General features: G+C 50.9%; 1 protein-coding gene across 6 annotated transcripts; it reads right to left on the minus strand.

Annotated features, from left to right (window-relative positions):
- Nucleotides 1-421: 421 nt before the first annotated feature.
- LOC119700930 lies at nt 422-3,115 on the minus strand. 6 transcript variants are annotated; one of them, XM_038136654.1, is made up of 4 exons: nt 2,877-3,115; nt 1,992-2,084; nt 910-1,156; nt 422-734 (listed from the first exon to the last, which is right to left on the minus strand). In XM_038136654.1, exons 1-4 carry the CDS (start codon nt 3,070-3,072, stop codon nt 728-730), a joined length of 543 nt encoding a protein of 180 aa, XP_037992582.1. In that variant the 5' UTR covers nt 3,073-3,115; the 3' UTR covers nt 422-727. The 6 variants fall into 6 exon arrangements, 5 of the variants coding, with proteins under 5 accessions (XP_037992582.1, XP_037992581.1, XP_037992584.1 ...); XM_038136653.1 differs by having other exon boundaries at nt 910-1,125; nt 1,934-2,084; XR_005256926.1 differs by having other exon boundaries at nt 1,934-3,115.
- Between the last annotated feature and the right edge of the window lie 17,784 nt (nt 3,116-20,899).

The raw sequence follows: 20,899 nt of genomic DNA on the forward strand, positions 1-20,899 counted from the left end.
TCTCGTGTTTTCACCTTCTGAGAACAGAGACTAAATATTGCATTTTTGGGCCTTGAAAGCAAGCTCTGGGGGATGACTTTGGGTCCTAAAAGCACAGCACACTGTTTGTGAAGCTCAGAAAAAGTAAAGTCAGCCCTGCATTTCATTTTCTTGAAAATGCAGGTCTAGTCCAGTGTTTCTGGGACTCAGAAAAATGACCAGGTGGCACTTCCCAGAGACACAGAAACAGCGGCTCAGCTGGCTGCTGTCAGCCCCCAAAACAGAGGCTGGGGGAGCGCCTTTGGGTGCAGGGCTGGGGATGAGGACCCTCTCTGGAGGAGGGGGTCTGGTCACCTTGGTCCCCAAACACAGGGACGCCGGCACGCCCCAGGCTATTCCAAGGTCTGAGATAGTCTCAGGAAAGAAAAGCATTTTCAGCCCCTTTTCCACATCCAACTGTTTATTGTGCACAACCACTGCAGCAGTTATGACTTCTATTTAAACAATAACTTAATGACAATAAATAGTTAATAGTTATAACAAAGTTAATAGTTGTATGTCATTGATGACAGTGAGTGATTTACAACTTGGCCAAAAGCCCAGGTAACTGCAATTAGCTGGAGTTTAAATTGGCTTGTAACAAAAAGCAGCAGGAACTGGAGCAGCCATCAACTGGAGCATCTCAGTTCCAGAGCTGGAATGAAGAACACGCCACAGCCAGAGCTGGAGGTTCAGCAAGCTGGACTGCCTAACCCCTGCAAGTGAAACAAGCAGGAGGAACAGACATCACCTGGGTCCCCAAATGCCCTGAGCAGTGCGTCAGCAGGGCTCCACGAGCAGGAGCTGTGAGCGCCAGAACAGCTCTCGTGCAGCGTCCATCAGCTGGAGCTGTAGCAGGCGTAGGCGGCCCTGAGGGAGAGCCGGGCTTACCTGCAGCTGCAGCAGGGATGTCTCGTGGCTGGATCTGGTACCGGTGCACCCCGGATTCCCAGCCAGGCGCAGGCGTGGATGTCCCTAATCAGGAGCTCTGAGCAGCAGGAAGCCCAGCCTCTTCCCTCGGGGAGTGAAGCCAGGCCAGGTGCCACTCTCTGCGTGGAGGTGTCTCCCAGTGCCATCCCCGAGAGCAGAAGCGAGGCAGGGGCTCTCCTGGGGACGTGGGGCAGCAGCGTCTCCTTCTCTGCACCAAGGGGGTCAGTCAGCACCCCCAGGGTGCACAGCCCAGCCCCACATAACCCACAGGAGTTATGCCGGTCCCCCTCCCAGGCAGGGGCAGCCCTTCCCTCCCTGCTGCCCGCCGCTTCGGGCACAGACTGTGCACCGAGGACAGGGAGGCAGAAATCTCAACGGCAGAGCTCAGCCCAAAAAATGCACGTTTCTGCCCAGAAGAGCAGAGCAGGAGGCACAGATTGCTGCCAACCAGAAGCCCCCTGGGAGAGGGAGCAGGGCAGGATCGTCCCCAGCCTGCCTGTGGCCAGCAGCCAAAGCAGCAGCAGCACTGGGTGGTTGCTGATGGGGTGGGGAGAGGCCACCCTCGGGCAGCTCTGGTGCAGCCCCTGCTGCCAGCTCCCTTCACAGCGACAGCTCCCACAGCTGTCAGGCACAGCTGCATCCCAGCCCCAGTTCCTGTCCTGACCCCCCGCAGCCAGGGCGCTGTCCAGGAGCACTGCCAGTGCAGCCCCACAACAGGACAGGCCACACAAGCAGAAACCACAAGCACAACCATTTTCTTCCCAAGGAACAGCCACGCACAATGCAGAGGCAGGGCACAGCCACGGCCCTGGAGCCACGGCCCCAAGGCGGCCCGCAGCAGGGCCAGCAGCAGAAGCCACCAGCACAGCACATTCTCCTCTGCCGTAGCCTGGCACAACTTCCTCAGGTGATCTGCGTCGGGGCATTCCTTCCTTCCGCCTGATCCTGCAACCTTCCCCAAAGCTGCCCGGGTCAGAGCACTCACCTGGGCTCACCCTCCCGTGCCAGCCTCTCTCGGTGCTGTGCTGGGCCGTGCTCCTCACCTGGCTCATCCTGCTGTGTCAGTGTGCCCAGGGCTGCTCCTGCTGGGGCCACATCCCAGGCTGAGCCCCTCGGCCAGTGCCCTGTGCTGTTTCCTGCATGGAGACAGTCCCTGCTGAGGAAGAGGCTGCAGCTTTGCCTCTTGCAAGACAAAACTCTTGCCCCAGCAGGAGCTCCCAGTGCACACCAGAGGTCCCTGCAGGCAGCAAAGCGCAGTGGTGGAAGCAGACCCTGCTTCTAAGGACTGCAGCTGACCCCTGTGAGCCCTTACCTGCCTCTTTTCTCACAGTGCTGCAGGGGCCGGGTCATCCCCGATAGCCGCAGCTTTCTGGGCAAACAAAGCCCCCGGTGCCTCTCAGAAGCTTCTCCTGGGCTGGTGTAGAGGCTTGGCCTCCTCTCCCTGCCCCTGCCTGGCTGCAGGCCCCACCTGCCCCCTTCCAGCCCGACCCACGCTCTGGTGGCTCTGCCTCCCTCCGGCGAGCCTGGGAGCAGGGACCCAGCTGCGCCGAGCCGGGCTGCCCGGGCAGGGCCTCCGGACAAGGCACAGCCGGCTCGGAGACAGGGACAGTCAGGAAACCCTCCCGCGGACTTGCCAAATCTCACGGGAACGACCCGGTGGCTGCCACTGCCCCATCCTCTGCGAGACCCCAGTCGGGGGAGACAGCCTTCTCTGCAGCTCCCCCGCAGCTGAGTCTCTGCCAATATGATTGGGAAACACCTGTGTGGGTTCCAAGCTCCAGAGCACCGCCTGGCTCCCTACTCTACCATGCCACACTCTCCCGCGGGAGAGGCCCCGGGCCGGGGCAGCCCTGAGCTGCCGGCACAGCCCCGGCACGGCTGCTCCTGCCCCCGGCCGGGAGCCCCGAGGCGGGAGAGCTCGGACTCACCCTGCGCCGAGCTCCACAACGCCTCGCCCCTCCCCGCACGCATCCAAAGGTCTCCCCAAGCGCACAGCGCAGCCCGGAAGGCGCGGGGGACCCCGGCCCCTCTGCCAGCCGCGGTCACACGGGCGGGCAGGCTCCGGCCGCCCCTCACAGCGCGGACACGGCCGCGGCACCGGGGCCGAACCGCAGCGCCCGCCATGGCCCCGCCGGCCGCCACCACAGCCCAAGGGGCGCGCACGGCGCAGGCGCCGCCCGGGCCCCGCCCCCGCGGGCGGCTCCCCTGAGGCGCCCCCTGCGGGACGCCAGCGGTACTGCGGGCAGCGCCCCGGAGCGCCGGTGCCGCCCCGAGCCGGTGCCGCGGCCTCTCCGCGGCGCTCCCCGCGCTGCAGCGCTGCCGCTCGCCCTGCCGCTCGCTGCTTCGCTCACACGGGCACAGCCGAGCGGGGCCGCTGCCACGGCTCCTGCCCGCGGCACCTCTGCGGGGATGGGCCCGACACCACGGCCCCTTTCACCCCCTGTGTCCCTGGTAGGTCCCTGCCCGCTCCCGGGACGGGACCCGTGTCACCCCCGGTGGCAGCCAGGTTTGGTCCCTGATCGTTCCCGGGGAGAAGCGATCCCAGCTCTTCCTCGTTCCCCAACGGCCGCTGCTGCGAGAGGGGCCCGGTGTGGAGAGGAGGCAGCCCGGCTGCATTTCACACGAGCTCAGTTCGTGTTTCGATGGCAAACAAACCACTCCTGACCCGTAACCTTTGTTTGCAGTTAGATTCGGCTCGGTTCGGCTCAATCTGTCTGGGTTCGGCCGAACTGGGCTTGGTTCGGCTGAACTCGGAGCCGCTCGCTGGCTTTGGCCGAACTCGGCTCGGTTCGGCTGAGCTCGGAGGCGCTCGCTCCGTTCGGCCGAACTCGGCCCAGTTCGGCTGAGCTCGGCTCGGTTCGGCTGAGCTCGGCTCGGTTTGGCTAAGCTCGGCTCGGTTCGGCTGAGCTCGGCTCAGCTCCCCGAGGGCGGCGGAGGCGGGGCCGAGGCTCACACTAACACATCTGGAAATACAACCAGACAGACAAACCAAACCAAAATAAAAAAAGGCTGGAGGAAACCCCACATCTCCCGGCAGGTACAGACCGAACTGGCAGATCAGAGTTTCCCTCATCGCAGCGCCCCGGGCTGTGCCAGCTTTCCCAGCTTGGCAGGGAGGGCAGCGTGCCAGGGCTGCCTGCAAGGAGCCTTCCGCAGCGGGCACCAGGGGAGAGGGGCAGGCAGGGCACCTGGCATCCCGGAGACGTGGGAAGCCAGGCCCCAGCAGGCAACAGTTACGAGCTGGGCAAAACTTTCCTCCTGGAGGATCAAAGGTTCTCTGGAAAAAATGGAGGTAATCCAGAGCAATCCATTCCTCCAGGAGATAAGGAGGAGCGGGCACCCACCCGGGAATGGGGAGCAGGTGGGAAGTCTGTGTGTGTGTTCGCTCCGGCCTCGGTCGCGGGAGGGAGCAGGGTTTGTCCCGGCGGGGGCGGTGTCACACACAGAGGCACAAGTGTGGCTGCCGAAGCCCTGCTGTCCCCAGCAGCTGCCCACCGAGCACTGCAACCACTGAGAGTGGAAGCTCAGAGCCTAAGGGGAAGAGTCTCCTTAGCCCGCGTGAAGGACTGTGTGCCCTGCACATCTCCGGGAAGCCACTCACCAGCTGCCTGAGCGCTCGTGGCTCTGTCGCGCAGCTTCCCAGCCAGCGCAGCAGAAAGGAACTCGGCGTGGCTATGCCAGGGTTGTATGTGCATCTCCACAGCCTGGAGAAATCAGAAACAGAAGAGAACATAGCACAGTTCCGGCCCTTCAAAAAGAAAGGAAACTCAGTCAGATGACTGAGGGACAGCCACTTAGACCTGGAGGGTGCAAGTGCTGTAATTCCAGCTGGAAGCAGGGCCACATCCCTGCCACGGGTAAGGAAGCCTGTGCCTGAGCATCAGCTGGAGCATCAGCCTCCTCACTGCTCACTGCAGGGCACTACAAAGCAGAAATCCACCCCTCTAATGAGAGCTGCAGCTGTGCAACAGTCTGGGCTGACGGATATGGTGCTGAGGGATATTATGAACTTGTTGGCAAGAATCTGCCGTTGATGTTGGAAAAACTCGATATGAAATTGGACACGGTTACCTGGAACCGGGGTGGTTTTACCATCTTGCCGAGGTGGTGCGTGGCACCCAGTCACAGGAAATCTCTGTTTCTCTGACCATCCTCTGAGACAGGCAGTCCCTAAAATCTCTGTCAGCCAGAAAGCGCAGGCTGGGAAGGAGCTGCCAGGGCCCAGTGGCCGTGTGCGGTGTCTGTTTTCCCTCTCCCAGCGTGCGGGGGAGCTGAGAAGCATCTTCTGGCCGCGTGCGCCGTAAGCTGTCAGCCAGGTCTGCATCAGCTCTGCACACGCAAAGGTGCCTGTGATGGAGAGCCCGAGCTTCATTTCAGTCCCCGGAGCGCGGCAGGACCGTCCCGCTGCCCCTGGCCACGTGTCCGCTCCCGGCTCACTCCCTTCCCTCGCTGCCGGTCCCGTTCTCGCTGCCGGCTCCTTTCCCTGGCTGCCGGGTCGCTGTCGAGCACCTGCGCCCGGTGGGAGGGGCCGGTCCGGCTGCGCCCTCCCGCCCCAAGTGCCACCGCTCCGAGACACCCGGCTCGGGCGGCTTTTGCTGCTGATAAAACCGGCGCTCTCGCCGCTTCGTCTCGCTGATGCTCCGTTTCGGTGATTAGGACGGGTCGCCACGTACGAGATGGCAACCACTTGCCCCGCTCCAAACTCTCTGCTGCAAGCTCTGCAGCGTCAGGAGCGTTGGCTGTGTTGCCCCGGCAAAGCCGGAGTCCCCGTCTCTGCTCTCCTCTGCAGCGCCTGCCGAGGGAGACCCCGAAGGAAACAGGCCTGAGGAATAAATGTCCGTTCTGTCCACAAAGACTCCGTCTCTGCAGCAGGACCCCCGTGCAGCCGAGGGAGGGAGGGCAGCACTGCTGGCTGCACCTCCCCTGTGACCGAGCAGGGCTTTGAGATAGCCAAAGCCGTCAGGCAGCAGCAAAAGTCTCGCTGTGTGCGCTGGCAATCTTTCAGTGCTAAACGCACAGTGAACCAGCCTACTTGTCGTGTTTCTTCTAGTGAAGCGTTAGCATTAGTGTCAAAGCTTGTTAATGCGATACCGACATCAGCCAGTGAATATATGTACTCCCACCTCAGTTTGGGTGTGTTCTGTACTGAATAACGTGGGAGGGAACGGTGGCTGTCGCTTCTCCTTATGCTGCTGTTAAACACGACCGCTGCAGGGCCTGGGCCGGCCTACCTTGCTAGGAGAACTCCGGGGGGAGTGACAGAATGCCCAAAGTAATGAAACATTGGCTTTGCAATGTTATTTCGAAGTATCTATTTCTGATACGTTTGTCGGGGAAATTACTCTGGGTATAATTTTTTACTTCAGGCACTAAGTTAGGTGTATCAGCTGTGTCCTGAGCAGGTATCAGCACGTTCCCAGAAGGAATGTTACCTTCTGTCCAGCCCACTACAGAGGCCAGCAGGAGTGGTGCTGGTGCACATCTGAAATGAAGCACACTTTTACATAGACTGCTTTGTGAAATTTTTGTGGAGATATTTCTGCACACCTTCTTGGGACATGTTGAATTTAGAGACGAGCTGATAAAAGTAGGAACACTGTTCTGTCGTCACTGTCTGAGTTTTCGAAGACTTCAAACCCCTGCGTATTAAGTCCTAAAACTCTGACCATTGTTTGTGACATGGATGACACCGCATCAATTTCTTTAAGGAAGCCCATGATGCACAGATGCTGCAGACCCACTTCAGGCACTGAGGAAGGATCCAAGTCCCCTTCTTCCCTCAAGAGTTTGGCATCACTGCATGTATTCCAAGTGCTGTACCCTCACCTCAGGATTTATTTGGCTATTCTGCAAATCCACGTGCAAATGTACTTAAGCAGCTTCTATGTTAGCTACATATATCCTCCAATGAAACTCTCCATCGTGAAGCACATTTTCTTGAACAACTTGCCTCTGCTAAGATAATGAAGCTAAATTCAGGTGGCCTGGGGCAAACCCTTTGGCAGACATATGTTTTTATTCCTGCAGTCTAAATGAGAATCTTTTCAGGGTAATCTAAAATATCCTTGGACCCGACTTCCTTAGGAAAGAAATTGCGCTTGGTACCATAATGACCTTAGGAAACAAAGCTTCATTTAAACTTAAAAGCATCAGCCACAATTAAAGCACTGCTTCATTTTGCTAGGATCTGTTTAAACCGCTGCCAGTCAAACCATAACAGGGGCCACTGACCTTAAGTTTCTAACAAGCAATTAACTCTACCATGCTCCCTAAAAATTTAGTCCTTTAGTAAATTAGAAACAAACCCACCAAAACAAAACAAAACAACAAAACCAGAAACCAACAAAAACCCCCAACCCCTACATAAATAATCAAACAAAAAAACCCGAACAAACAATCAAACACACAAAACCAAAAACAAAAAGAAAAAACCCGCTCTCGAATAGATGAGTCTGAGCAGGCTCATTCTAGAGCACCATCGTTCATTATTATGAATTCCACTGAAGTAATTACAATCATCTTCTATCCAACTCTCATCCCCCAAACCCAAGAATTTTGTTGTTTTTTTTTTTAAAGCAAGTATCTCTACCCCCACACATCAATTTTTGGGTCAAAAAATCCAAAAAGCGAGTGGTTCCAGGCTAACAGCAGCAAAAGCTGCTGTTGAGAAGAACAGCTGTTGTTGCAGTTCCTGACAGAAATACCCCCCCACGCTTGCCTGTCTTGTGGCTCCACTTGTTCTCCCTCTGGAGCAGTCTCACACTGCTGAGCTCCACATGGCCCCAGTGCTGACAAGCTCTAGGGAGGCACCTGAAGGCAAGGTCTAAATAAACACAGGACTTACATTACCCCAGTTTACTGTCATTTGCCTTGAAGAGTTCTTAAATGTTTCAGTAAGTGTAAAATTGCAACACTCTAACTGCTGTCTCATTAAGCATCAGAATAAACAGCTGCTTATTTTAATGGGTTTCTTCAGGCAGTTGCTAACAGTTCCTTTGCCACATGCTGTGGTCTGTGCTTAAATATCATCAGAGGCTGGCTCTGCCAAATACAGTCTGTGGCTGCCTGCAAGGTAAAAGCGTCTTGGAAAGCACTACCAGCCCTTCAGCAGCTCTGTGGCATTCAAGAAATGTGACATAACTGTGGAGCCACTGACATGGCAAAGCTGCCTCCAATCCCAATTTCCTAGCTGACTTTTGCCAGCAAACTCCCTAGACCTTGGATTCTTCTCCAATGAATCCACTCATATCTGAGTATGACATTTTGCTTCTGCTTGCTTATGTGTTTGCCTCATGCTAGGAAGTGCCAGTCACGTTTCACCAGTCCTGGAGACGCAGTTGGACATTTAAAGACAAGTCTCCAGATTGTCCTGATATCTATTATCAGAGCAAAAAGAGATGCCAAACCTTACAGAGAGATTGTGAAACTGCAGGTAGGAGTCATAACAAACTGCCAAGCAAACGGCAATGCACTGCTCTCTCCAACATAAATCAAAGACCGTGGAGATGAAGTAAAACTGCCCACAATTCTGTCCTTGCTCACAGAGCAGCTCCCCAGGACCCAGCTGATGATGACCTGTCCTCTCATGGCTGAAGATTCTGTATGGTCCCTTCCACTTCAGCTTCCATTTATGCTCACAAAAATTCTCGAGACATAGCAATAGTTTTCAGAGCTTCTTGGCTGCCTGTTTTTACAGCAAGCTTGAGTGTCTGTTTCTGATTTTACGCCTCACTGTTATTTAGGTTGGTGCTACACTGATTGTTTTCTCAAGCAGTTAAGGATGCAGGCTGTAAAGGAGCCCTTTCCAATAATGTGCTCCAGAAAACCCCTATATCTACCAGGCCCCCACAAAAGGGAAATGCCTGTTACTGTGGTGGGAGGGCATGAGGCTTGAGGGGGTTTTGTTGTTGTTTCGTTTTGTTATGGGGTTTTTGTTTGGGTTTTTTGTTGTTGTGTTTTTGTTAGTGGGCTTTTCTGTTTGGTTTTTGGTTTTGATTGTTTTTGTTTATTTTTTTTAAATCTATTAAAGCTGCAATAAGAAGTCATGAAGTCTTCCACACCTTCCTACTTTCTCCCCACCCCTTGGCATGGTTTTATATCTCTGGGATTAGGAGACAGTTGTCTCCCATTTGCTGGTGACCTTTTGACCTACAAAACACCAGACCGGGTGCAGAGCAGAGGAGTACTTGCTTTCTCATCTCCCAGTTGCCAAATCTGGTCAGGATTTCATGAAGGCTGTCAGCACACCTACATAAACCCATACCCTGTGTGCCATGGGAACACTGCCAAGAGAAACTCGAGTCCTTGATGCCTGAATATCCCTGCCCGAGCTTTAGTGCACTACCAGCACAGGCTCTCAGCGGGCAGCTGTATCCAGGGAGAGAAAGAGGCAGCTCTGCAGGCTGGCACCAGGTGGTGTCATCTCCCTAGCAGAAACATGCTGGGAATGGAACACGAGGCACTGCATTGAACTGGGACAAACAGCTGTCTGCCAAGCTCCGCAATACTCCCAGGTCCGGGCTCCACTTTCTCTCCCAGGAGAGCTGCTGCCACGAACATGTGCCCATCCTTGATCACAGGAAGCCAGTTACAGAGCTCATGCCTACCACACCAGAGAAGGATCAGCACCGCTGTGACTCCTAAATCAATGTCAAACCAAAGCACTTACCTAGAAACAAGGGCAGGAAAAGCTCATCTAATCATTTTCTCAATGCAAGATTGCTTAGGGAAGGAACTTCCATCACCTTCCCAGCTCCACCTAGGCAGCACAGTTTTCCTGGTTGAGGTGGTTTTCCGGCAGAGCTGGGATACTCAGGGTTGCACAGATGTTACTCAGGTGCTCTGATGTGTCCCCAGAGTGCTGCTGGCAGGTCCTGTAAGCTCCTCTTGAACATAAAGAGCAGCAAGGCACCAGCGGTGACATTTCAGACACGTGGACCCCTTACAAGGGCAGGCCTGCCTGCAGGCACACAGCTGGGAAGCCCCTCACAGCATTCCAGAAAATATTCCCAGCAGGAGCCAGGAAAGACTTGCTGGGGCAGGTACCTGTTTGGGGCAGAAAACTGCTGTCACAGGACGACACACTGATGGCCACACTGGCCACTGCAGGGCTTCATCCACACCCTCCTGTTTCAGCAAGCCCCTTGCTCCGTGGGGCGGCCTTTCAGTTAAATCACAGCATCCTTCCAGATGTGTTTTATTAAAAGCCATCTCCACTAAGTTCCCCACAGACCAGGTCTGTAAAACTGTTACCTTCCCTTGTACCAAGGGCTCCTCTATTTAACTCTGCACAAGATTTAATAAAACAAAATAAGCCTCTTGAAAAATCAGTGACTGGTCTAGCTTCCACCTTGACAAAAGTCCTTCCATACAGGGAAGAGATTTAAAGTAACCACTGGATAGAAATGGGCTGAAATCTACAGACAACAGGTGGGAAGACAGATTAACAGACTGCCTGCCTTTTCCTGGGGCAACCTGTGGGTTGTAGTGCAACAGAGATATCCTTTCCACGACTTGAGTGTGATTGGGATTTCTTTCTACGTGCATTCCCTGTTGGGGCAATAGGTTTGGCTACCAGTATTGTCAATTAACCTCAGCTTGCAGAACTCAAGATAACATAGTCATAAAAGAACCGCCAAAGTCAGTATGCACTGAGCTGCGCAGAAACCAAGAGGTCTACAGCAAGTCTCGGACTATCTAAAAAACCTTCCCCTCCCATGCTTTGTTGCCTGTCCCCCTAAATGATCACCAACAGCTGTCTTTTTAGCAGCATTCTCCCAGCAGCACAGGTCCATATTTTCTATAGCAAGCTCCACTTACCACCAGTTGCAATGCAGTGCCAAAGAAGCAGTTACCTGAATTACCAGGGCATCAGGATGCACCTCCCAGTTTCACTCCTGAACATGCTGAGTGTTACAGCATTTACAACTGGGTAAACATCAGCAGAATGCACTCATAGAATGATCTAGAGCGAAAGCCAAGTGCTGTAGAAAGCTTACAGATGCAGAATCAAGGTAGCTAGCCCACTACCTTGGGGGAAAAGGAGCTTCCTTAACAGTTCGATATGATATTCTCCAAACAAATCCCAAAGCTTCCCACCCTCTCTTGAGCAGTTGTCTGCTGACAGACTGTATGCTCTGTCTCAGCAAATCACCCCAACTTGTGTCCTGCTTAGTGAATACACCGGATTTCAAGAAACTTTGGCTTGTAAGATAGAATGAATCCAAATTCCCCCTTTCCCACACCACGAATACTTGGCAAAAACAAAGCTTGATGCCATTATTGGGTGCCTGTCAGCAACTTGTATAAGTGAGCCCTTTAAAAAGATGCAGATTCCTGCTACTGTTCAGCATAGTGAGTTCCATTCTCACAAGGTGAGGGGAATCTAGTGAATTTATCACAGAAAAAATGGGGAATTATTCTGCTTAGTAAATACTTTTGCTCCCTGTAGTCCCACATCTGGATTGTATTATCACTGAAGCCAAACCACTTCACAGATTCGGCCTAGAAAAACATAAGGGAGCTACCAGATGGATGTGTTTTGCAATCCTCTGCTATGGTGTCAGCCTCAGAATTTGTGCAAATCATGTTTTCTGAATGTCACAGACAACCTTTACGTAGATAATATCCCTCATTTTCCACAAAATTTTCTTTTCATAAGTCATCTGCTGTTTATAGCTCATGCTAGGGGAAACACAGCCTTTCAATAAATAGAGCAACCCACCAGCTATTGCTCTGATTCTCAGAGCTCTTGCAGCTGCACCTAAGCGTGCAGTACCTTGGTACACACAGTGGTACCTGGCATTTGGTGCTCGTGTCACCCTGGCTCTCAGGGGTTTACTGAGGGACACCCTGGCTCTCAGGGGTTTATTGAGGGACACCCTGGCTCTCAGGGGTTTACTGAGCCCCTCTGCTGGGATGGGTGGCAGCTCCGCACTCAGCACGCCTGCCCAAAGGAGCAGCGGCAGCAGGCGAGCTGGGATGTCCAGCGCCCTATTTGCAGAGGCTGGTTAGGGCAACTAGGGGCACCTGGTGCCCTCAGTGCTCTGACAGCTTTCATGTCAGGGTCCTAATGCCAATTCTTATTTTACTCATGAACAGGAGTGGAAATACGGAGGTGTGAACTTGAATCCAACCACCTGACCCAGACGAACACTTCCTGTACCCTAACAGTGTGCTGCAGACCTCTGATGTGCCATTCTCTGTGTTTCCTGTGAAGGCAGCCCCAAAGTACAGCAGATAGACTGCCCTAGCCCTATAGTTTAGCCATGCTTCAGGAAAGAAACAACAGGGCTACTAACTGAGCTGCAGCCCAGAAGAATGGAGTAATGTTTGACTCTGTGGAGTTTGTGATGTTCTTTAACGCCTGTCAAGTTTTCACTGTGCAGAAGCAGCCCTTGGGTTTTCAGTAAAAAGAGATGAAAATGTCCTCATGTATCTTTAGATCATCATTAAGCTGCTACATTTAGCAAGAGATTTTCCCAAAGCACCTCAGAGGATTGGGAGTTTCAGTTTCTCTTGGTTTAATTGAGTAGTCAAATCCCCAGCCACCTTTGAAAATTGTGTCTTTAAAGCTCCGATCATGCATAGGTGCCTCAGCTAAAGAAATGGTAACACTTTCTGAACCTAGAAAAAGAAATTACTCTATTCAAACCTCACAGGCAATCCCCTGGGATGAGAAAGGAAGCACAACCTTGTCTAAGAATGAAAAGAGAAAATGTCTATGTAAAGAATACCAAAAAGCTATAAGTGGCAGAGCACAGCAACCACAGATTTCACTTTAAAATCCACAAGTATAATGCATTTCCATGCAGCTCAGACTTCATTCATGAACCTCCTCTTCAGATTCTGCCTCAAAAACTGAGCAAAACCATTTATGAAGCTTCTCTTTTATATTCTTGCTTTAGACATGCAGTGGGTGTTCTTGCTTTTTCACCAGGGAAAGGAAGGTTTGCCTAATACTCCAAATAAGAAAGTGATAATAACATCAACAATTAAATAAAACAGACACACAGTGTTCTGTTCCAGGATTTACAGAATGAAAAAGAATGAAAAGAATGCGTCCTTTCCTCCTCTGTCTTAAAAGCAAAATGAAAGTGACAGGGATGAGATTCCCCTGTGAATGAGACGAGGCACCACAAATTTTTCAGCTGAAAGACAAATAAGTGGAGGCTGGAACCATCTGACTTTTCAGGCCCTGAGATCTCTCCCCTCAGAAGCAGCCAGCATAGCATGGATGGGTGTCCTTTTAGCTCCTGCATTTATCTGACTGGAACACGCCATGACCTCAAGCTAGCCCCATTCTCAGTAGCAGGGAACACGAATATCTCCTTGAGCATGGGAACACCTTCCAGGTGGCTCCAGGGACTGCCTGCGGAGCCAGCCAAGGGTGAGTGGGGCTCTGTGCACCACGCTGGCTGGGGCACCTCTCTTTTGGGCTCAGCAGCTTAGTGTGCTGACAGGCAGCAGCCGTAACCAAGCTCTGCCTTTTGCTAGGGAAAGTCATCTCTCTTACACACAAGCTGGCACACTCAGGTAGTTCTGTTCCTTGGTAAAAGTTAGCGTGTACAGACTTCCTCTCGGCCTTGCTGACATGCAGGCCCTGCACAGAAGCTAAGAGCTTTCTGAAGTTTAAGTGCCCAACGTGCCAGGGCTGTGCTCTCGGGTCTCACTGGCTTCCCCAGAATCTCCTTCAGATCTGTCATTACACAGGGGATGTTTTCTGCGACTCACATCATGTTCTTTCATTTCCTTTTCTCAAAAGGAAATCCTTACTGTCAGTATTTCAGCAGTTTGATAGTGCCCTGCTCCACTCAGGAGGGCTGACAACTTTACAAAAAGCATTTATTAATTGGAAGTCACAGATTAATGGAAGGAAAATTTTGTCTGGGAGGGTTTCTGTGACGAGAAGAATTTGTTCATCATCAGAAGAAAATGTTTCCATCTTGTATTTGGGAACCTGCACTTTCTTTGATCACAAATGAGAGGGTATTAAAAAAGCAGAGCGAGGTCAGGATATTTCGGTGTTGATAAAACATGAGGTTTTAGTAGTCTTCCAAGTGCTTTCTACCCCCTGCCCTAATCCAGCTGCTGAAAGAGCCAGCCGCGCACTGCCTGCTCTGCTCCCTTGGCTGTCTACCCTCGCACAGTGTGAATGCCCTTTCCCCACTGTGTCCCAGCCTGCTTCGTTCTGTTTGGCCTGGGTGTCTTACTGGGGGCCTTTAGTGCCCTTCTGTAGCTAACTTCAGGCAGTGGTTCCCTTCCCCAGTAACAAATCGCTGCCCCACAGCTCTGGGAAATAAATAACTGGGTCTAGGGAATGTGAGTTTTCCAGCACTGGCAGATATTTCAGCCTTCCTAAAGGCTCGGAAGTCACCAGCAGTGTAGCACATGGGAAGAACTCTTTTGCAGTGGATCCTGTTCTGCCAGTGCAGAGTCACTTGTCAAGGACAATAGCTCTTGGCTGAGCATTAATATGACAGAGTTGGGCGTGCTGCCAAGGAAAACACTTCTTTGTGGTCTACGCAATGTTTCGCTGGCCTGTCATTTTGAGATCACCACTGACAGCGAACTGAAAACTGCCTTTCACCATTATTAGAAAGAAAAAGAAGACTAGTCAGCAAAATGGATAACAGGCTTTGCCGAAGCCCCAGAGCAACAAAAGCAGTTTGGGTAGATGATGTGTGTGTGTACGTGTGTGTCTGGGCATGTGTGAGCCTTGCAGCAGCTGCCCTCTGTGCTGGAGGAGCCCTGCACAGGAGGCAAGAAAGCTTTACCCTCTACAGATCGGAGGCTGGAGGGAGCCTCTTTACACTGGCTTCTGAGAAAACTCAGAGATGATGCTGGTTGCACAACACAAAGAGTCTTTCAGCCTCAGAGATGTTGACTACAGGGCTATCTTTGTACTCGGAAATTCTGCCTGTTTGTTGTGCCATGGATCATGGGATTATCTAAATTGGCTTTAAGAGGCTGACTTGCTTTTGCACAAGAGGCGTCCTGGCATTTAACAAACTAAGTGGGAAGTTACAACTGAGGTCCGTGAGGTTTCAATTATTTCTTGAGATGTCAGAATTAGGAAGAACAGTGCTCATTGATTCTCATCCTGGCACTCATTCAGGGGGAGTACCCTCAAATGCTCAGAGAAAGGCTGTCTGAAGGTGTAAAGATTATAATTCACAGAAGGAAGGAGCTGTGCGGCTGCGACCATGCAGGGCATTAGTGATAACCTGTGACTTACCTGACATCACAACCTGATACACAAGCATTGCTTTGTCTCTAGACACTTGCCACTTCTGGCCTTTTCTTACTGCTCGCAGTTTTCATCTCCTAGCCCTTGAAAAGGAGTTTGCTTCCTCTCTATTTACACGGGTGCTAAAATGAGGTACAGCAGATGAGCAGTATGTTACTTCTAATTGGGACTGTTCAGAGAGGTTTACTGTGATCCCATTGATCCATTTTCTCTTAAAACCTATACATCACAAGACTTTCTGAGAGTCCTGAAACTAACCTGCTGATGAAGCCAAGTGCTGCTGAGGCTTTTGAGGCTGCTGCCGAACCACACTCCCCTGTGTGGGATCCTGACAGCCAAAACCAGACTGGGAACGATGCTGCATGATGTAGCTGTTCGGTCACTAGGCAAGCTGCTTCTGAAGTAGAAGAGCACGTGCTACTGAAGGATTATGAGCGTGCCTCACCTACTTCTAGAAACCACCTGGAAGGGCACAAGCGGCCTGCACACACGAAATGGAAGCATCTGTGTTCAGGCTGCTTCTTGGGAGCCTGGTTCCTCTCTCCAGCTGCTCGTACGGGGACAGGGAGGACAGCCTGTGTGTGGCAGCACGTGAGCTTCAGACTGCTGAATCTGCAGAAAGCTGCTTTTCTTTCACCTCTCTACAGCTGCATGGAGGTCCACAGCAAAATGTTTTTAAGATAGCATTGAAGCATTTCCTCTTCAGCCGGAACTTCCTGTTTTGCCGACGTGGTCTGTCTCCATGCTTCTCACTGCCCCCTCCTTTCCCTTCCCTGTCTGGAATGGATCTTGCTTTTTGCACCTCTGGTGCCCATGTGCTCAGTGCATGAAGGGAAATGCAACTTCCTCTGTGTGACCCCAAAAAAACCTTCTCTCAAACACTGAATTCTCTGCATGGTTAAATATCAAGGTGGTTCCAAAGGATGAAAATAAAAATTTTCTGTAGCTTCCAGCAGATTTTAAGATTTTGTTGTCAAGCCATTTTTCCCAGATATTTGATTAGACACGGGAAATGGATCAATATGAAGAGGACTTACTGAGACAAGCAGGTGTTTGTGTCTCTTGGTGCACATGTACAGAGAGGCTCTGAGTTCAGAAAGCATGAAACATCCTTCACCCATGCTTAACTGGGAGACTTTGCTTTCAGAGAAAGTTAAAACACCACTGAGAGGTGGTTAGGATGGGACCTAACATGCTAACCTGTGCGACCAGGAGACTGCCAGTGAGACACTTTGTTTAGCCACGTCCTGTCCAGAGAACATATCAAGACCTTAGAAGGGAAGATTGTATCACAGTCACAAACAAGCTTTGCTGCTCTGATCGACTCTACGGCTCAAGAGAGAGGGCTCCCTATGGGATGGAGCCCCAGTTCTGGGGAGGAATCACTTAACTTCAGCTACAGCTGCCTGTTCTTTAGCCCAAGCACCCTGCACCCAGTAACCTGTACACAACAGCACTTGGGACATCCAACAAACTGTTCTAAATCATTAAAAAGAATGCTATTCTCCAGAGGAGAACTCTGTTGGGGGAGCACTGCAGCAGGAGACTAGCGAGGTGACACCCCAGCTATGGGCTAGGTGACTGATAGTTGCCAGCAAGGTGGCTGTTCATGCTTAGAAGAGATTACGGCATGCTGTTCCCTCCAGGCTCCAGATAGGGCTTTGCTGTAACTTTTCTCTGGCAGAGGGACAGCCAGACTGCAGCTAACACGAGGTACAGATTTCCCTGAAGGACTTATGTAAGTGGGGAGCAAATGACTCGCACTTCAAAGGAACAACGCTTCAGGAACAAAGCTAAAGGAGCTCAGAGAGGCAATTGGAGAGTTAAACACACCTTTGATGTATCCTTATCTTATCAGGATATGCAGATATAAGGCCTCTGAGAGGCTGGCCAAGTGGTAAAGTTTTGGTTGAGTAAACACTGTTCCTTAAGGTGAGCAAGTCCTCCAGGACTTTAATCCTAGAGCAATAAAAAATTAAAATGAAGCAAACTATGAACTGCAACTCCCCCATAAAGCAGCAGACACAGGCAGAGGGGACCAAGGCTTGGGATACACACATATTGCATCCTTGGGGATATTTCAAGTCCTCCCAGCTTCTGGGGTTCAATGTCACTACTTCCACGCTCAAGCGGCTGCTCTTTGTAAACAAGATCCTGATCCATTTGCTTCAGTTCCTACGGGAGAGCCAGCTCTGGGGCTGCCTGCCTGCATTACACTATGGTGGAATTCAGCAAAGCACTTTTTCAGTACAGGGAAGCTTGTCTTGGGGTTTCAGGAGGCACGAGCCCTTGCATCTGTTTGCTTGTTTCAGCCCTCCCAGGAAGAAATGTCTAATGGAGAGATAACCACTGAAGGCTTGAAGGCCTTACTCCTTTTTTTTTTATTCCCTGTAAATTATCTGCTTAGCAGCTGAAACAAGGAGGTGCTGTCTACCTTTGTAGCTCGGAGATGTTGCCACTTAATCTGAGCCTAGAGATGGGCGTTGTGAGCTTTACTGCCACAGAAGCCATCTGTCAAAAGTATAATTTTGACAAATATTAAGGGTTTGGCAGCCTGCTGTGGAAGGCGCTATCACTTGCTCTCAGACTTCCTACTTGAGCAAAAGAAAGGATGACTGAGCAGAGCACATGTGAAAAGAGAATGTCCTGGTTGTCTGCATTTTCTCAGATGAGCTTCATCTTCCAAGTGCCCTCCAAAGATAGCCCAAGTGACTCTTAAGAGTGATCAAGCCCTGAGCATACAGTGCTTTCTCCAGCTGCCTTGACCCTTGGCAGCTGAGCTGGACCGGCAGCTATCAGCTCTGCTGGGCACTCTGTTCTTGGCAAATCACTAAGCCCAACCAGTTATGGTTATATGGGGAGTTGAGAGCAGAGGGAAAGGCTCGATTCCTGTCGCAGTGCAAGGTACAGAGTCCCTGCCACACAGCCTCTAATTTCAAGATTTCTCTTTCTGTCAGCTCTGACTACCAATGAGCTTCACTAATTTAATTTCCCCTTTTAAATGATAAGGGAAAAGGCCTTTCCTTCCTGTTTGCTGGAGTGGTACTGGCCGAATGGGTGGCATGGGACACGGGCGGTTAACTGTCCTGTTTTCCCATCTGCAGGGGAAAGTGACTGTTCCGCTAAAGCTATTGCTGTGTGCAGCAGGCTGCTGTCCTTCCTGACTCTGCATCCAGCAGCAACTTCCTCCCTTCAGATAAAGTCAAGTTTATCTACAGAACTCTTAGCAACTGGAAGAACAAGCGAGAGGGGCAATCATGAGATCTGCTGATAGGAAGCTGAGCATGCCCTCCCTCACAGGGCCCACAAGAACAATTTCCCCTTCTGAATGGCAAATCAATGTTCTCGCACACAAGGATGGCATGCAAAGGAGCTTAAAGCAGCCCATTAAATGCAATACAGCAGAAATGTTAACAGTGCACTAAAGAACTTTGGGGCTTATGTTCTGTTTATTACATTTGAATTTTGTGACACATTGTATAGAACTTGAACTGTGTTGCTTTAACTGCATATTCAAGCACAAACTATATACACATGAACTGTGCACTCAGTATCCAGGCCTACTGTTCGGTCAGGAGGCCAAGATCAGGGTTCTGAATGATGGGACAAAGTTGGCTTTAAATTATGCTCTTAAAGACTTTCTTTTGTGTGTGCATCTATTTATAGGCATTTCAACACTAGGTAAAGAACACTGGCCTTCTTCCTTCTCCCCAGAAAGGAAAAAACTGAAATGGAAACCAGTTTTGAAATGCCACATAAGTAGGATAAACTGGAAAATGGAGTAGAGATATTCTGAATCCACCTTTCATGACTGAGCAGTGAAGCCAGCAAGCACCTGTTCGTGTGGAGTTCGTATGACACTGATGTCTTTAGGAACAAGACTTTAGGCCTCACTAAGCCAGCAATTTCAGTTTGGTTCTGTATTTCTAGAACCACTGTGTTCTCTTTGCACATCTTCAACACATCTTAGGTCATTTAGCACCAAACTGATTCTGCCACCCCTCCTCTGTGAAGGCTTGAGATGACAGTCCTCAAGATAGCTGTTTCTTCTGCTGTGCTAGAGTCTCAGTGTCCTTCTAAAGTAGTAGTCTAAGTGGTCTTGGAAAAGGTAACATCATTTACTTGATGTAAAGAGGATGTAAATCCAGCACTTAGTGGCATTCTGGCCCTACTTTGTCTAACAGAAAATGAGTGGCTTTGTTCTGACAGTAGAGTGCTCTGATACGCAGATTTTCTGAGACTGGGATCAAGAGTCGTACATGACATTTGGTGTTGCACAGCGCATGATCAGTCTGTGCTGCATCAGGTGCTATACAAGGCAAAAAAGTCATTAGGTAGTAAATAGCACAGGAATAGAGATTCCTGTGGCTGTGCTCCAACACTATCAAGTGTCTGCTGTTCTCCTGGCAAGCTGAGAGCACTTGGCGGGGACTATGAAAGGGTCACTCTTTACTGCTCCTAATTGTAACACAAGTGCAGGACCCTAAGGTCTTGGGGACACCGGCAGGTGTGAGTTCACCTTTCAGGCCATGTTTCATAAGGACCTTACCTCCACTGGCAGTCGGAGTAGGGACCCTGAGGAGGTCAGTGTCAACTCAAAGTGGGAAGGAATCTAACAAGTAACTCATAGTTCTTCTTTCTCTCCCTAGGTAAGAGGGATTCGTGAGTTATGGAAGAGGGAGGGGGAGGAGGTAAGACATGCAAGCAGCTCTAACCAGCTGGAACTAGATCTCTCCTAGCTGGACAGTTACAATTTGTCAAACAGAAACAATGCTCAACTGTTCGCCCTGCGAGTAAACAGCACCGGAACAAAGCCTCAGCTGTACGTGCGTGTGCTTGTGAACCTCCTTGCACTTACTTGGCTGGCTGTCCACGTGCTGGTCAGTGTGTGGCTTGTACCTTTAATCAAAGACAAAAGGAGAGGGATGGGCAGGCAGCGACAGGCAAACATAACCCTTCCACACACCAGGGGACCTGCAGTTTGTCTGTGCCCGGCCTATGGTCTGCCTCTGGTGCGTCTGAAAGAATTCAGTCTGTAGTTCCACACACTCATAAAAGCAGAGCTGGGAAGTAAGTTCACATGAACCAGGACAAGCTACAATTACCTCACAGAGCTCTGCAAACAAAACAGCTGTGAGGCTTATAAGCAGAGCTAATTTGGTTTACTAACATGGTCATTAGGACTGCATGGCGAGACAGGGTGAAATGAGCAGCTTGGTTCTTCCCACGCAGCTTTATGCGTACCTCAACACTGGTCAGCTGCACTGTATCACCTGGCACCCTGGAGAGTGACCCCGCTGCCCGAGTAGTCTGAAACCCCCTCCCATTTTGTACAAGGGAACATCTCAACTATTTATCGTCACCTAGCAAGGCATGGAGCTGGGATTGCCGATAGGCAATCCACTCCTGTGCTCTTGGATCACAAGACAACTCCTCTGTTCAGATTGTGAAAGCTGGAAACAGTGAGGTTGACGCTTTATTTTCCAATGTCCTTTTCAACTGTGGATTCTCAGAAGAGCAACAAGATGTAACTCATTTGTCACTGCTCCTAGCGATGGGAAGAAGGAATGAGGGAAATGTGTCCCACGGTGCCAGAGTGAATATGAAATGGAACAGTGAAATTCTGGTGAAATGAAATACATGAGACTAATTAGCCTGTCCACTTAATTAAAATTATTTTCTTTGTGTCAGTTAGTCTGTGTT

This window comes from Motacilla alba, chromosome 4, assembly GCF_015832195.1.
Source record: "Motacilla alba alba isolate MOTALB_02 chromosome 4, Motacilla_alba_V1.0_pri, whole genome shotgun sequence".
Classification (NCBI taxonomy): Eukaryota; Metazoa; Chordata; class Aves; order Passeriformes; family Motacillidae; genus Motacilla; species Motacilla alba.

Excerpts from the sequence above, each read along its gene's own strand:
- LOC119700930 (XM_038136652.1), bottom strand. The coding sequence starts at position 3,072 with ATGGCGGGCGCTGCGGTTCGGCCCCGGTGCCGCGGCCGTGTCCGCGCT. Across the intron at positions 2,685-2,876 it reads GTTGTGGAGCTCGGCGCAGG|AGACTCAGCTGCGGGGGAGC; the intron begins GTGAGTCCGAGC and ends TCATATTGGCAG. Across the intron at positions 2,085-2,260 it reads CACTGTGAGAAAAGAGGCAG|GAAACAGCACAGGGCACTGG; the intron begins GTAAGGGCTCAC and ends GTCTCCATGCAG.